At 35.1% G+C, this 16,235-nt stretch overlaps 1 protein-coding gene across 1 annotated transcript in view; it reads left to right on the forward strand.

The window, feature by feature from the left end:
• USP33 (ubiquitin specific peptidase 33) overlaps positions 1 to 16,235 on the forward strand; it is a 51,868-nt gene that overhangs the window by 16,537 nt on the left and 19,096 nt on the right. The window contains 10 exon segments of the mRNA XM_038541626.1: positions 1,747 to 1,878; positions 2,069 to 2,122; positions 2,550 to 2,612; positions 6,041 to 6,193; positions 8,779 to 8,881; positions 9,502 to 9,571; positions 12,126 to 12,239; positions 13,413 to 13,476; positions 13,478 to 13,492; positions 15,340 to 15,757. Coding sequence (XP_038397554.1) covers positions 1,798 to 1,878; positions 2,069 to 2,122; positions 2,550 to 2,612; positions 6,041 to 6,193; positions 8,779 to 8,881; positions 9,502 to 9,571; positions 12,126 to 12,239; positions 13,413 to 13,476; positions 13,478 to 13,492; positions 15,340 to 15,757 — 1,135 coding nt within the window. The 5' untranslated portion in view covers positions 1,747 to 1,797.

The following is a 16,235-nucleotide window of genomic DNA, read 5'->3' on the forward strand; positions in this document are numbered from 1 at the left end:
GGAAAGTCCTGAAGAATATTAGGAAAATTGTAATTGATATGGGAAACTACCTGAGTCCTAAACTTGTGATCTCACAGGGAGCAGAGAGGTATGAAACCTTACTGGTCATATAAAAAATTATATATATATATTATGTATAATTTTTATATAATATATATAATTATATATTTAAGTACATATATAAATATATATACATATTTATTGGATGCTGCAGAGTGCTAATAAAATTTTATATGCATGTGTATGTGTAGTATTATATGTGTGCATGTACACACTTGACATGTACTACCTCATTTAATCCTTAAAATAGTCCCATAAGTTAGTTAGGCCATTCTGCTCTTATAGGTATCCTTAATTCTGTGTGACTTCAGAATCTTGCTCTTATTGTAGGTAGATTGAAATCCTCATTCTGCCAAATGCTAATAATAGGAAGTCAGTCAGACTTGCCTCTTTTAACTTTATATGCAATGAAGCTAATAATGGTGCTCTGCCTCAGGGTTGTTGAAAGGATCTTGTGATAATGTGGTTTTCAACCTGGGATGATTTTGTCCCTTTTAGGACATAATTTTAAACTGTAGTTGTTAAAGTTCAGAACGGTGAGGGTGTTCTGGCATCTAATGGGTAGAAGCAAGAATGTTACTAATCACCTTACAATGCACAGGACAAACCCCCACAACAAAAATCTGGCCTCAAAGTGTCAGTGGTGCCAACGTTGAGAAATTCTGATCTGTGACCATCTTGATATTAATATACAAGACCATTTCATTTATATATCATCACTAGGGACTGCTGCTAGTGTGAAAAAATGTTTCCATTTGACTATTCTTTCCTTTTCATTGCTATTCCAGCCTATGGGTTAATCTTAAAAAAAAAAAAAAAAAGGATAAAAGTACTTAAATTGAATAACTTAAAATTTTCATTTTATTTATATTCTAAAACGTGAAAGGGGAAAGATAGCAAATAATACAGAAACAAATTTATGTTGATATATAGATGTCAATTTTATTTTATTTTGTAAAGATTTATTTATTTATTATTTATGATAGACACAGAGAGAGAGAGAGAGAGAGACAGAGACAGAGACAGAGACACAGACACAGGAGGAGGGAGAAGCAGACTCCATGCTGGGAGCCCAACTTGGGACTCGATCCCGGGACTCCAGGATCATGCCCTGAGACAAAGGCAGGTGCCAAAGCTACCCAGGGATCCCCTATAGGTGTCAATTTTATTTTATTTTATTTTTTTTAAGTTGTATTTATTTATGCAGGAGGGACACAGATAGGCAGAGACACAGGCAGAGGGAGGAGCAGGCTCCATGCAGGGAGCCCGATGTGGGACTCGATCCCAGGACCCCAGGATCACACCCCGGGCCAAAGGCAGGCGCTAAACTGTTGAGCCACCCAGGGATCCCTTAAGTGTCAATTTTAATGAAATGTTAATTTTGTAGAGAAATTGTCAAAGTGAATATTAAATTATTAAAGTAATCTAGGTATATTTGAATAACATTCTACTAAGATAGACTTGTAAATGCATATGCTTTTTCTTTTAGCCTTTATTTTATTTTTTAAGATTTTATTTATTAGAGTGTGCACACAAGTGGTGGGGGCGCAGAGGGGAGCCCATTGCAGGACTCAATCCCAGGACCTCAAGATCATGACCTGAGCGGAAGAGTTAACCAACTGAGCCACCCAGGCACCTAAAAAGTTAGCATTTTTTAATTAACATTTTTGGTTATTTGTCCTGTAGGTACTACCTCATTTGGAAATACTTGGGAGACAGGAAAAAATTTTAAACAGAATGTCAGCTTTTCGAAATCATTGTCCACATTTGGATTCAGTTGGTGAAATAACGAAAGAAGACTTAATACAAAAATCTCATGTAAGATACAGAGTTTTTCCTTCCTTAAAGAATTATTCATTTTTCTCCCAAATATGTATTTTTAAATAAATTACTCTGATAGTCTGTTCATGAGCTCCAGTTTTTTAATATAATATTACTAGTCAGTTGTATGTGTTTGGCTGTGTCAATATAATGATAATGTTATCTATATGTGATTTTTGTTTCATAGGGTACTTGTCAGGATTGTAAAGTCAGAGGACCAAATCTTTGGGCATGCCTCGAAGTATGTATATGTTTCTTTTCAAAAGTTTAGTATTATAAAAATTTATACCTGAATAAGGGTAAATCTAAGATTCTTTTTACACTTAAAGGATTTTACAAATGAATATACTTGAAAAAGATCATTACTGATAACACAAATTAAATTGTAAACTTTGATTTCTAACTTGCAGTGCTTTTGCAGAGTTTTAGTTTCTTAAAATATTTTATGCTTTCCTTTTATTAGAGGTGACATAACTTATAGCTTTGAAATATTCTCATTATTCTTCTGTTTTAACCTTTTGGTTAAGATAACAGACTATGGATAATCAGTCATTAAGTTAAAATGTGTGATCAGAACTTAATTATAAATGTAATTGCAATGTTATTGTACATTTACACATATTATAAATGCCTTCGCCTTATTTTTCTTTTTGTATAATTCTTTATAGAATAGATGTTCATATGTTGGTTGTGGTGAGTCACAAGTAGATCACAGCACTATACACTCTCAGGTATGATATTGAAATTTTTTTCTATTTATGTATTTATTTCCTTGCTTGCTTTTTTGAGTTTTTATTTTAATTCCAGTTAGTTAACATACAGTGTTATATTAGTTTCAGGTGTATAGTATAGTGATTCAACAATTCCATATATCACCCAGCGTGCAGAAAATTTTCATGCAATAAATATATATATATATCTAAAGATTTTATTTCTTTATTCATGAGAGACAGAGAGAGAGAGGCAGAGACATAGGCAGAGGGAGAAGCAGGCTCCCTGCAGGTAGTCTGATGTGGGACTCCATCCCAGGACCCTGGGATCACGCCCTGAGCCAAAGGCAGACGCTCAACCGCTGTGCCACCCAGGTGTCCGTTCATGCAGTATATTTTTTTTTTAAGATTTTTTATTTATTTATTTATTCATAGACACAGAGAGAGAGAGGCAGAGACACAGGGAGAGGGAGAAGCAGGCTCCATGCAGGGAGCTCGATGCGGGACTTGATCCCGGGTCTCCAGGATCACACCCCAGGCTGCAGACGGCGCCAAACCACTGCGCCACCGGGGCTGCCCCCATGCAGTATATTTTTTAAAGAGAGTCTGAAGGAAGGGGAAAGCAAATACGACATTATTAATTCAAGTTTTAATTCAAAATTTTGCCCTTTTTCATATAAGAGGAGTTACATCTTAGCTTATACTTTCTAGAAGGTCGGGAGGGGAATTGCTAAAATCAATTATTAGATTGGGGTTGTAATTAACAGAGTAATGATATAAGAAGTGTGCCTCCACGGGGATCCCTGGGTGGCTCAGCGGTTTAGCGCCTGCCTTTGGCCCGGGGTGCGATCCTGGAGTCCCGGGATTGAGTTCCACGTCAGGCTCCCGGCATGGAGCCTGCTTCTCCCTCCTCCTGTGTCTCTGCCTCTCTCTTGCTCTCTATGTCTATCATGAATAAATAAATAAATAAATCTTTAAAAAAAAAAAAAAGTGTGCCTCCTGATTTATGCAGATGATAGCCGGAATTTTAGGAGATGTGAAGATTGAAGTTAAGAGTGGATGCCTCTGCTTATGATAGGGCCTGGCTAACTTCAGGTCTCAACCCATAATACCTTCTGCACATTCTCTTAACCGGACTTCGCCTACTTTACTTTCATTGTTTGGTGCATGTGTGTACTTCTGGCATGGTTCTTTTATAGTATTAGTTAGAACTCCCATTCTAAACTAAGTTTCTTGAGAATGAACTGTCTTTTTCACATTGATACTTCTCTAGCATCAGTTGTTCTCAGTCAGGGTTCCTCAAGAGAATTAATTAAGCCTGAATATCCCCAAGGCCCCCAGGTATCATTGTGCATAATTTACTTGTCTTTTGTGCATCTAAAAGGCGATGCTATGTACCATTTTTAGGGGAATTGAGAAAATAGTTAATAAAATAATTTTCTGTAGGCCATAAATGATCTGAAAGAACCCTAGTTGAGAAAGGTTGGAGTTTTACATATCCAAGATCATACATTCACTATTACTTAAGCTGTATTTCGCTTTGATTCATGTGATTGATTGGGCTCATTGCTCTGCCACTCTGATCTTCTAGAGTAGTTACTGTGCCTTTGTCAATTATTTTCTTATATTTATTTGCTAACTTCAAAGTCGAGTCTTACCTCGTGTTTCTCTTCATGCTGAACAGTGGTAAGAAAATGACAATAGAATAATTTCTAGGTTAGTTTTAGATATTGTTACTATTCATTGTATTTTAGCAGTTTATCTGAAGAATGTGTTTTTAGTGTTCCAGTTTTAACTCTTCTCTTTTGAGTATATTGTTATTCAAAGGCCAGCGTCTTGTCTTACATTTTTTTTTATCAGCACTTTATTATTGTCACTCCATTTCCTTCCAGATTGCTTAGGTTTATATTTTGTTTGTATTTTTAAAGACTTTGAATAATCTCTACACCCAGCATAGGGCTTGAACCTACAACCCAAGGTCAAGAGTCGCACATTCCACCTACTGAGTAACCAGGTGCTCCCAGACTGTATATATATTTTTTTCTTTTAAAGTTTTTTTTTAATAAATTTATTTTTTATTGGTGTTCAATTTACCAACATACAGAATAACACCCAGTGCTCATCCCGTCAAGTGTCTCCCTCAGTGCCTGTCACCCATTCACCTCCACCCCCCGCCCTCCTCCCCTTCTACCACCCCTAGTTAGTTCCCCAGAGTTAGGAGTCTTTATGTTCTGTCTCCCTTTCTGATATTTCCCACACATTTCTTCTCCCTTCCCTTATATTCCCTTTCACTATTATTTATATTCCCCAAATGAATGAGAACATACACTGTTTGTCCTTCTCCGATTGACTTCCTTCACTCAGCATAATACCCTCCAGTTCCATCCACGTCAAAGCAAATGGTGGGTATTTGTCATTTCTAATGGCTGAGTAATATTCCATTGTATACATAGACCACATCTTCTTTATCCATTCATCTTTCGATGGACACCGAGGCTCCTTCCACAGTTTGGCTATTGTGGACATTGCTGCTCTAAACATCAGGGTGCAGGTGTCCCGGCGTTTCATTGCATCTGTATCTTTGGGGTAAATCCCCAACAGTGCAATTGCTGGGTCGTAGGGCAGGTCTATTTTTAACTGTTTGAGGAACCTCCACACAGTTTTCCAGAGTGGCTGCACCATTTCACATTCCCACCAACAGTGCAAGAGGGTTCCCTTTTCTCCACATCCTCTCCAACATTTGTGGTTTCCTGCCTTGTTAATTTTCCCCATTCTCACTGGTGTGAGGTGGTATCTCATTGTGGTTTTGATTTGTATTTCCCTGATGGCAAGTGATGCAGAGGATTTTCTCATGTGCATGTTGGCCATGTCTATCTTACATTATTTTTTAAAAAAATTTTTAAAGATTTTATTTATAACAGAGAACATAAGCAGGAGGAGTGGCAGAAAGAGGAAGAAGCAGGCTCCTTGCTGAGTAGGGAGCCCGATGCGGGGCTCAGTCTTATGACCCTGGGATCATGACCCAACCTACTGAGCTACCCAGGCGCCCCCTTATTTGAGTTTTTAAAAAGATTTATTTATTTATTAGCACTCAAGAGAGAGAGGAGGGGCAGACAGAGAGGGAGAGAAGCAGATTCCACTTAGCATAGAGCCCCATTTGGGGCTTGATCTCATGACCCCGAAATCATGACCTGAGCTGAAATCAAGAGTTGGAAGCTTAACCAACTGAGCTACCCAGGCACCCCTCTTACGTGATTTTTAAAAATTGATTTATTTTTTAAAAAATAATCTCTACACTCAACTTGGGGGTTGAACTCATGACCCCAAGATCAAGAGTCCCGTGCTCTTCCAACTGAGCCAGTTAGGTGCCCCCATATATGATCTTTCAAAATGTTTTCAACTATATCTAATTTTGGTTCCTCTTCTCCCCATCCTGTGAAATTATATAGGAGACAAAGCATTATCTAACTGTGAACCTTACTACTCTCCGAGTATGGTGTTACGCTTGCAGCAAAGAAGTATTTTTGGATAGGAAATTAGGAACTCAGCCACCTTTGCCTCATGTAAGACCACTTCACCAAACACAAGAAAACAGTGTCCAGGTAATAATCTAACTTTATTTAATTAAAAGATACATTTTCAAGTAGTGATTTCAGAATTTGCTGTCTAGTTGAAATTTAAAACATACGTACCTACTTTGTACTTTTAATAATTTCTATAATGTACCCTTTTTTTCTTGGTTGAAACACTGAGGCTGGCCATTGTTCTTTTGTAGATTGATAGGTTGTGGTAAGATTGAAGCCCACTTGTCTGAAGCTGGAAAAGCACCTGTTGTGTTTTTAAAACATAAAAAAACGGGTTTAAAAAGTATATCTTTAGCTTTCTAATTCTAGGAGAAGTGGCAGGCCTTCTTTGATAGGGTATCACAGATACTAAATCAGCCCCTTTTTCTTCCATTTCTCTCCCCTCTCCACTCGGATTTCTATTACTAAGAACATTTTACTAATTTATCAAAAACCAAATAGGATATATTAAAGCTTAGCATTAATCTTTGGTTCCAAAATATGTCTGGGGTTGCAAAAATTGATCATTTAATTTTGAGAATTTTCCAGTCATAAGAAATAGGAAAAAGGAAATGAGAAAATTAGAACCAATTTCTAACTTCCCCTACTCATTTCCTTTGTATGGTTTAATTAATACATTAGTGATCTTTTTCCTCGTGTGTCATAAAAATCACATTGTATTTCTATACTTTTCCTTGATACCAACTCTTCTATTTTTCTTTTGTGTTCGTATCACGTTTTAAGCTAATAAATTTGCTTGCCATATACATGATGTAACTAAACTATGTTTTAGATCAGGTGTAACTTCGTGCATTTCTAGTTTCACTGTTGAATGGCTCTCGTGAGTAAATCACATTACCATTACTGTTTATCTCATTGATATTTATTTATCATTCAGAAATTTTTGTCTTTTTTGAATGCCTTCATAGTTTGAAAGTAGATTTTTGTGAACATTTGCATTATTAACAGAAATCTGGTAAAGTTTAATCACATAAGGAGCTGCTAACAATTTATAAGGGTAATACTCAAAGATGGTTGAAAGAAGAAGCGCAGATAGTTCACAAAAAAGAAATATAAATTAAAATACGTTGACAAAATAATCATCACTGACTAAAGAAAAGTTAGTTAAAACAGTTGTCTGTTGCCATTTCTGTCAGATTGCATTTTTTAAAAAGATTTCTTTTTTTATCTCAGAGAGAGGGAAAGAGAATCTGAAGCAGATTCTGTGCTGACTGCAGAGTCTGACTTGGGGCGCAGTCTCATGACCATGATGAGATCATGACCTGAGCTGAAACCAAGAGTTGGAAGGTCAACCTACTGTGCCACCCAGGCACCTCCAGATTTCATATTCTTAATGAATGCTGAATCTGGCTGAATAAATATACTGGTATTTTTCTGATGGCTTATAAATAGACTTTTCTAGTGAGTTATATATTTATAGCACATAGAAGGAATGAATTTAATTTCATGCAACTTCCTGATCCCATTGTTGAAGAAATTACTCAGAAGAAAAAAAGTTATTTATACAGGTATTTTTAGTATAAAATTTATATGCTATTTGAACCCAATTCATTTGAACATTAATTATAAAAATAAGAATATTGGAAACCATTCAAACGTCATTAATAAGATTTTTAAATAGAAATTTTTTCTGGGAGGTAAAATTTTAAATGATTTTTTAAAGTTTCTTTATATTTAAATGTAACTGAGAATATGGGGCTAACTCAAATGTTCAGTATCTACAGATACCAGGAAAGTAAAATAAATGTATAAGGTGCGTTGGTATAAAACTGCATGTGCATGCATTGTAGAGGTGGAATAAGGCTGTAATAAGTTGGAGAACCAGAGCACGTGCTAAGTGCATGCTGCTATGTAGTTTCCTCCTTTAACTGATTGTTGCTAAATGAGTTCACTGTAGTTCTATCTTCTGTTACAAGAGAACTTGCATAATCTGAGTTTTACATGAGCTCTCCCAATTTTAAAAATATTACATCAAAGTTTTTCTTTTGTTAGGTTTTGTCTTTTTTTTTTTTAAGTATGGTCTAGCATTTGACCAACAGATTACCAGTTGTAAACTTTGAGTTAAGCCAATACTTAGAAATTAATTTTGGAATAATTTATTACTATTTCAAACAAGTCAGCTCTATCATATGCACAAAAGGATGCAAAGTAAGTATGGTAATAAGTATCAGGAGGATTGTAGAAGTCTACAGATAAGTTGATGTGTTTAGTATTTTTTTTCCTGTGAAAAGTTAGAAAAATCTGAAAAGACAGTGTAGAATATGTGCACTGAGATTTTTTTAGCTGTAATGTGATCTCACTGAATTGGATTAGAATTCACTGAATTGAGTTAATTGTGTTTAAATTCAGAAAAGTCACAAGTGGCTTTGTTATTCAAGTATGTATTTTAATATAGAGTGACATGGTCTTACCTAGTATAGATCCTTATTATTTTCAAGATATAATTAAATTTTATTCAGATTTGTGATATCAGAGTTTGTTCTTAATAGTTTTAAAATAACATTTCTTAATTTTTAGACTGTAGATATATAGGAGATACATAAAAAAACTTTTTTTAATGTAAAGGATTTTTTTTCAAGTCTGCTGTCTTTTCTGTTATCAAGGATTTTAAAATACCTAGTAATACAACATTAAAAACTCCTCTGGTTGCTGTATTTGATGATTTGGACATAGAAGTAGAAGAAGAAGATGAACTTAAGGCAAGAGGTAAAATAATTCTCCTGTGTAAGGCTTCTTTGTATGGCACTGCCCATTTCTTTAGGAAACTGTATAATGTGAAAATTTTAAACTCGAGAAAATTTTAAAGGGACTCTATAGATGTTGATGACCAAAAAAAGAAAAATCTAAAATTTGGCCTAATAAAATTGTATTTGCAAGGAAAGCAGATGGACAGCTTTGATGCTTGGTTTTTCTGACATCACTTTTCTGACACCGCAATTCTTTGTATAAACTATCTGTATATAATATAGTAGAAATTTTGTGTTTTGTAATTGATACAAGGGAATTTTAATGTTTTAAATGTATATTTAAATAATTACCTGAAAATTAACAGTGCAGTATAAGCCTGACCTCTGAGTTGTTATTTTGTATTTCCATAATGTTTTTAAAAAAATTTTTGAGTAATCTCTACATCCATTTTGGGGATCAAACTCACAACCCCAAGATCAAGAGTTGCACATTCTACTGATTAAGCCAGCCAGGCACTATTTTGTATTTTCTTAACATAGTTTGGGAACCATAATAAGTACCATATATTCAGTAAATGTTTATAAAATTAGGTCATTGGATTATTGAATGATGACATAATTTATGATTTTTCTTAATAGGCCTTACAGGTTTGAAAAATATTGGAAATACTTGTTATATGAATGCAGCTTTGCAGGCTCTTTCTAACTGGTAAGTATTAGAGAAATTAATTTTGTTTTGTATAGCTTTGTAAAGTCACTTTTTGAGGAAAAAAAAAAAGGAAGTCACTCTTAGCAGATGACCATGCTGCTAGTAGTTGGCCGTACCATCCTGAATGTGCCTGACCTCATCTGATCTCAGAAGCTAAAGCAGTTTGGGCCTGGTTAGTACTTGAATGGGAGGAAACCATGTGGCTATAGTGTGCTTAAAAAAAAAAAAAAAAAAAAAAAAAAAAAAAAAGGATGAGTCAGAGGAGAAAAGAAAGAAATATACATTAATATAAATATGAAAAAGAGTTAGCAATTCTCTTTGATTTCCCTAGCCAACAGGATCCCATAAATCCTTGGCTGTACTTACTCCTTCACCCTACTTAATGCATTCCTCTCCTTCCCTCTTACTTTCTGAAATGATCCCATTTAGAAAATTATGTGGATTAACTAAAGTTGTGTAAATGTCCTGAAAAAGTTATTTTTTCTTTCTTATTAAGTAATCCTCAAAGTAGAGTAGGCAGGAATCTGGATTGGGACATAATCTATTGTTGTCCCAGTGGGGTTACTCTGTTCATGCCTGTAGTTTCCGGAGACCACTGGTTCTGGCTTAGACCCTAGGTAGTTGTATGTCTTTGAGCAAGTTATTTGTTTTTATATCTAAAAAATGAACTTGTACTAGTTTCTTGAATCACTTTTTGTTTAGAGATGCTATGAAAATATGCTTTTCTGTAGGTGGAAGAGTCTGTAATAAAGTATTCAGATTTTCTTTTTTACTTTTTTTTTTTTTTAAGATTTCATTTATTTGAGAGAGAGAACGAGTGATAGGGAGGGGCAGAGGGGAGAAAGAGGGAGAGAGTGAAGCAGACTCCCTGCTGAGCAGGAAGCCTGATGTGGGACTCAGTCCTAGGACCTGGAGATCATGACCTGAGCTGAAAGCAGACACTTAACTGAGCCAACCGAGGTGCCCCTCTTTTTTTCAGAAAGAACGAGAGAGGGATCCCTGGGTGGCGCAGCGGTTTGGTGCCTGCCTTTGGCCCAGGGCGCGATCCTGGAGACCCAGGATCGAATCCCACGTCGGGCTCCCGGTGCATGGAGCCTGCTTCTCCCTCTGCCTGTGTCTCTGCCTCTCTCTCTCTCTCTGTATGACTATCATAAAAAAAAAAAAAAAACAAGAGAGCACCCAAGTGGGAGTGGGGTTAAGGTGGGGGAGTGGCTGAGGGGGAGAGAGAGAATCTCAAGCAGCTCCATGCCCCAGCAGAACCTGGACACAGGGCTCAATCTCAGGGCCTTGAAATGGTGACCTGAGTGGAAATCAAGCTTAACCTACTAAGCCACCCAAGTGCGCCAGATTTTCTTTTTTCCTAATCATAGTTTTATAAAGTAGGTAGGGGCAGCATGGAATGCTCTGTAGACATCTGTTAAGTCCATTTGGTCTAACATGTAGTTTAAGTCCAGTGTTTCTTGATTTTCTGTCTGGAAGATCTATCCATGATTGAAGATCGGTATTGAAGTCCCCTACTGTTCCTGTATTGGTGTTTATTTCTCCCTTCAGATCTGTTAATACTTGCTATATATATTTAGCTGCCCCTGTGTTGGGTGCATAAATATTTAAAAATGTTATCCTCTTGATGAATTGATCCCTTTATCATTGTATAATGCTCTTCTTTATATCTTGTTACAGTTTTTTGAGTTAAAGTCTGCTTAGTGTAATATAAGTATAGCTACCCGTTCTCTTCATCTCCACTCACGTGGAGTATCTTTTTAGGATAGCTAGTTTGTTGCAGGTCAGGGCTTGGTCCTTTGTCCAGTCCATTTCCTGTAACAGTTTGAATAGATTCACTGAGGTTCCTTCCAGGTAAACATGCTCATAAAAGACAGTATTGCCTTTTAAATTGCTAACTTGAGCCACCAGATGGATAGTAGTATCACTTACAGAGATGTAGAAGCTTGGAGGAAGAATAGATTCATTCGAAAGTTAAATTTTTATCATGTTAAATTTGAGATGCTCATGACAGCCATCAGTTTGGGTATTTGATACAAATCTGGAGTTTAGATGAGACATTTGACTTTCATAAATTTGACTGTCTGACATGAGCATGAAAATTTAAGATCATCTCAGGAAAAGAGTATATAGAGAAGATAGGAAAAGTCATAGGATCAAGTGCTGAGGAACCTTAATATTTATGTGTCTGGTAAGAGCAGAAAGAACAATAAAGATGGAAAACAGTTGCCAGAGATGAAGAAAAGTAGAAAAGTTCATCGTTCAGGAGAAGGGTTGCTCAAGAATGAGGAGTGGGTTACCTGTAATAAATGCTGCTAAGGAGGAAGTGAGAGGTGTTGCCTGGACCTGGCAGCATGGAGGAGTCGGAGACGGTGGGGTCAGATTTGATTTGAATGGGTTGAACAAGATATATGAAGAAGTGAGTTGAAGCTATAAAAGGAAGCAGAATACTAATAGATATGGGGCTCTGTGTGCTGCCGGTTTGTTGACTGCCTGCAAGTCAGTATTGAGCTTTGAGTCCATTTTAACATTTTTCTTTCTTTTTTAAAATTAGCCCACCTTTGACACAGTTTTTTCTTGATTGTGGAGGACTAGCTCGAACAGATAAGAAACCAGCCATTTGTAAAAGTTATCTCAAACTGATGACAGAACTGTGGCATAAAAGCAGGTGTGTGCTTAATGTATTGATTCTCTTTATTATGTTTTTAAATATCAAATACTAAAAGGATGCAGGTACACATATATAGTTGAGTTGTAGAAATTCTTTATATATTTTGTATATTAACCCCTTATTTGAGATATCATTTGCAATATCTTCTCACATTTACTAGGTTGCTTTTTTGTTTTGCTGATGGTTTCCCTTGCTGTGTGCAAGCTTTTTATTTTTGGGTATTCAGTAGTTTATTTCTGCTTTGGTTTCCTTTGCCTGAGGAGTCATATCCCTAAATACATTGCTAAGGGCAATGTCTAAGAGATTATTGGCTGTTTTGTTTTAGGTGTTTCATGGATTCAGGTCTCACATTTAGGTCTTTAATCCATTTTGAGTTTATTTTTTTGTAAAAAATAGAGGATGATTTTAATGAGTTCTTTTGAGATATGAAGTAGATGTCATTTATCTCTCTAATGTTGAAGAGCCAGGATTTTCCATTGTCATTTATCCCCATTGGGTGTTATGCAGTGCTTCTACAGCCTTGACTGTTTCTAAGTTCCTTTCTGCATAGCTAGAACTACCCCTTAACTATGTGCTTTAAGCTTCTTTTGCTGAATCATTAAGGTATTCCTGAAAATTTACCAAACTTCAGAAGTGTCAGTATGGAATTCTAAAAGTGGTTAAATCTCATTATTTGGTTGACTTTCATTAAGGTATTCCTGAAAATTTACCAAACTTCAGAAGTGTCAGTATGGAATTCTAAAAGTGGTTAAATCTCATTATTTGGTTGGCTTTTCATTTTTTGTTTTCATCGTTACGTGATGCCTGGTTCTAAAATCTTACATCAACTATACTCAAAAAAATATAATTCGGAAAAATCTTATTTAATGTATAATAATGTACTAGGTACATTTATCTTAATTATCCTAGGAATTTTACATAATTAAAATTTTGTTTTAAGTAATTATAAATATTTTTGAAAAAAAAATAGAGCATTAGGGTGGAGAGCAATTAAATATATCTTGAGTATCATTAGTAAGCTGTTCTGATGAGCCTATAAAACATAATACTGGGCGATTTTTAATGATTTTTTTTAAATACTTTTAATTTGACAGCTTGAATTCTTGATTGCTGATTTCTAAAATAAAAAGTAAAAATCACAAATTTCTTATTAAAAATTTTTTTACTCAGGCCAGGATCTGTTGTGCCTACTACTCTGTTTCAAGGAATTAAAACAGTAAATCCAACATTTAGGGGGCTATTCTCAGCAGGTAAGTCTTCATTCTTTTATTCTTTCTCATTCATAACATTATCTATTATTATATTATATTATTATAGTTTGCAAATTGCTATTATGCATTGTTGTTTTTGTGTAATCATTTGCATTTTTTCATTTATAGTTTATTTCTCCATTGTTTTAGGATATCACTTCTTGTGTATTTACCAAGAATAATGACCTATTATCATATTTTTAGTTTATATTTTTCCACCATGTAATTTTATATTTTTCTTGAAATTATTAAGTTTTGTGGTGAATAAATATTTCTCTTCTAGTGCTTTTAGCTTCAAAAAAGTTACACATCTAAAGATAAATTTTCACCTGTTTTATTTTCAAAATATTTAATTCTCTACATCTGTCATTTGTTTTGTTTTACAATCTAAATTTCATTTTTCACAAACAGCTAGCTAATTGTACCAAACTATAAATTTAAGAATTTTCTTATATGATTTTTAAAATTTCTTCTTTATTAGTTTTTATGCTTACATTAATATTTTATGGTGTCTATTTCTGGGCTTTCTTTATTTTTTTTTTTTTAAGATTTTATTTATTTATTCATCAGAGAGAGGCAGAGACACAGGCAGAGGGAGAAGCAGGCTCCATGCGGGGAGCCTGACGTGGGACTGGATCCCGGGTCTCCAGGATCACACCCTGGGCTGAAGGTGGCGCTAAACCGCTGAGCCACCGGGGCTTCCCTATTTCTGGGCTTTCTAATTCATTTCATTGACTTGTGTTTTTTTTTTGGAGTAGTACCAATGGCAGCTTCAATTATTGTAACTTTATATATTTTCCTTTAATGTTAACACCTGGCTCTCACATATTTTTCCTTTTCAAAACAATACCTGTTCTGGTGCACTTTTTTTTTTTTTTTTTTTTTTTTTTCTGGTGCTCATTCCTGGATCACCAGACATTGATTTAGTAGATGCAAGTTGGGTCTACAAATTTGTATTTTTCTTTTTTTTAAATTGAAGTATAGTTAACACACAATGTTGCATTTGTTTTAGGTGTACAGCATAGTGATTCGACAGTTTTACTTGTCGTAATATGCTCATCCATCACCAATACAGCTACCATTTATCACCCTACAGCACTGTTATGATGCCATTGACTATATTCCCTGTGCTGTACATTTTATCCCTATGATTTATCCATTACATAAATGGAAGCCTATACCTTCCACTCCTCCTCACCCAATTTGCCTATCCCTGTACCCACAAATTTGTATTTTTAAGAAGCAAAGTTGATCAAGAATTTTTCTTTTAGATATAGTACAAGATTGGATGAAACTTTATTTTAAGCCAGAATTATAAATTATTTGAATTTAGGACGTCTCTGAATTCTGATTGTCCTATGAGGCAAATCCATGTTTTCTTTATGCTTTCTCCATTTTCTAAAAATAGCAATACCAAAAGCTGACCTCTAGATCATCTTCAGTTTTTAAATTATTTCTGTTTTATTTACATAATTTTTTAGAACTCACTGCTTCCCATCCCTTCAATGCCTGGTGTTTTTTTTTTTTTTTTTTTTTTTTTTTAATTTTTTTTTTTAATTTATTTATGATAGTCACAGAGAGAGAGAGAGAGAGAGAGAGGCAGAGGGAGAAGCAGGCTCCATGCACCGGGAGCCCGATGTGGGATTCGATCCCGGGTCTCCAGGATCGCGCCCTGGGCCAAAGGCAGGCGCCAAACCGCTGCGCCACCCAGGGATCCCCAATGCCTGGTGTTTTAATGCTACACATTTAGAAATCAGTTGATAAGCACATTTTGTATATTTTTTCTTAAGTTTCTACAAGCATATATTTTTAATGAAATGGTAATACCTATGTTGCTTATGTATTAGGATGCTCAAGAATTCCTTCGATGTTTAATGGATCTGCTTCATGAAGAATTAAAAGAACAGGTCATGGAAGTTGAGGAAGATCCTCAAACTATAACAACTGAGGAAACCATGGAAGAAGACAAGAGCCAGTCAGACGTAGATTTTCAATCCTGTGAATCTTGTAGCAGCAGTGATAAAGCAGAAAATGAAAATGGCTCTAGAACCTTTTCTGAAGATAATAACGAAACAACAATGTTGATTCAGGATGATGAGAACAATTCCGAAATGTCAAAAGATTGGCAAAAAGAGAAGATGTGCAATAAAATTAATAAAGTAAATTCTGAAGGAGAATTAGATAAAGATAGAGACTCTTTGTCTGAAGCAGTCGACTTGAACAACCAGGAAACTGTCAAAGTACAGATACACAGCAGAGCTTCAGGTGACAATTTAATACCTTGAAAATGGTAGCGTTTCATCCGTAGACAATGTGTGCAAGTTAGCATAATTGTCTTTAAGATTATATTTGTAATTTCACATTTTCTGATTTTTTTTGGGGAAAATTAGCATGGCATATGAGTAAAATAGAACACATTTCTAATTTACATGTTAATGTTCACAATCTGTAATTAGCATAATAAAAACAAAATAGACTAATGAATAACTTTAGCTTAATATTTTGTGTGCAGTATGTCACATTATATAAATCGCTTTTGAAGAAAGAAGGAATTAAATAGTTGTCACTTTTGGGCTTCAAGCTAGTAGAGTTAGCAATATTTGCATGTGAGTATTAATGTCATTTTATGCAGATGTCTCTTGAGATCCTGGGGAAAAAGGAAAATAACTCAAATTGCAATTTTGTAATCTTACATACTTTTCGATTTAGATTGCTGTCATTGGAATGATACCAGCTAAGAAAT

The sequence above is a fragment of the Canis lupus genome, chromosome 6, assembly GCF_011100685.1.
Source record: "Canis lupus familiaris isolate Mischka breed German Shepherd chromosome 6, alternate assembly UU_Cfam_GSD_1.0, whole genome shotgun sequence".
NCBI classification, from domain to species: domain Eukaryota; kingdom Metazoa; phylum Chordata; class Mammalia; order Carnivora; family Canidae; genus Canis; species Canis lupus.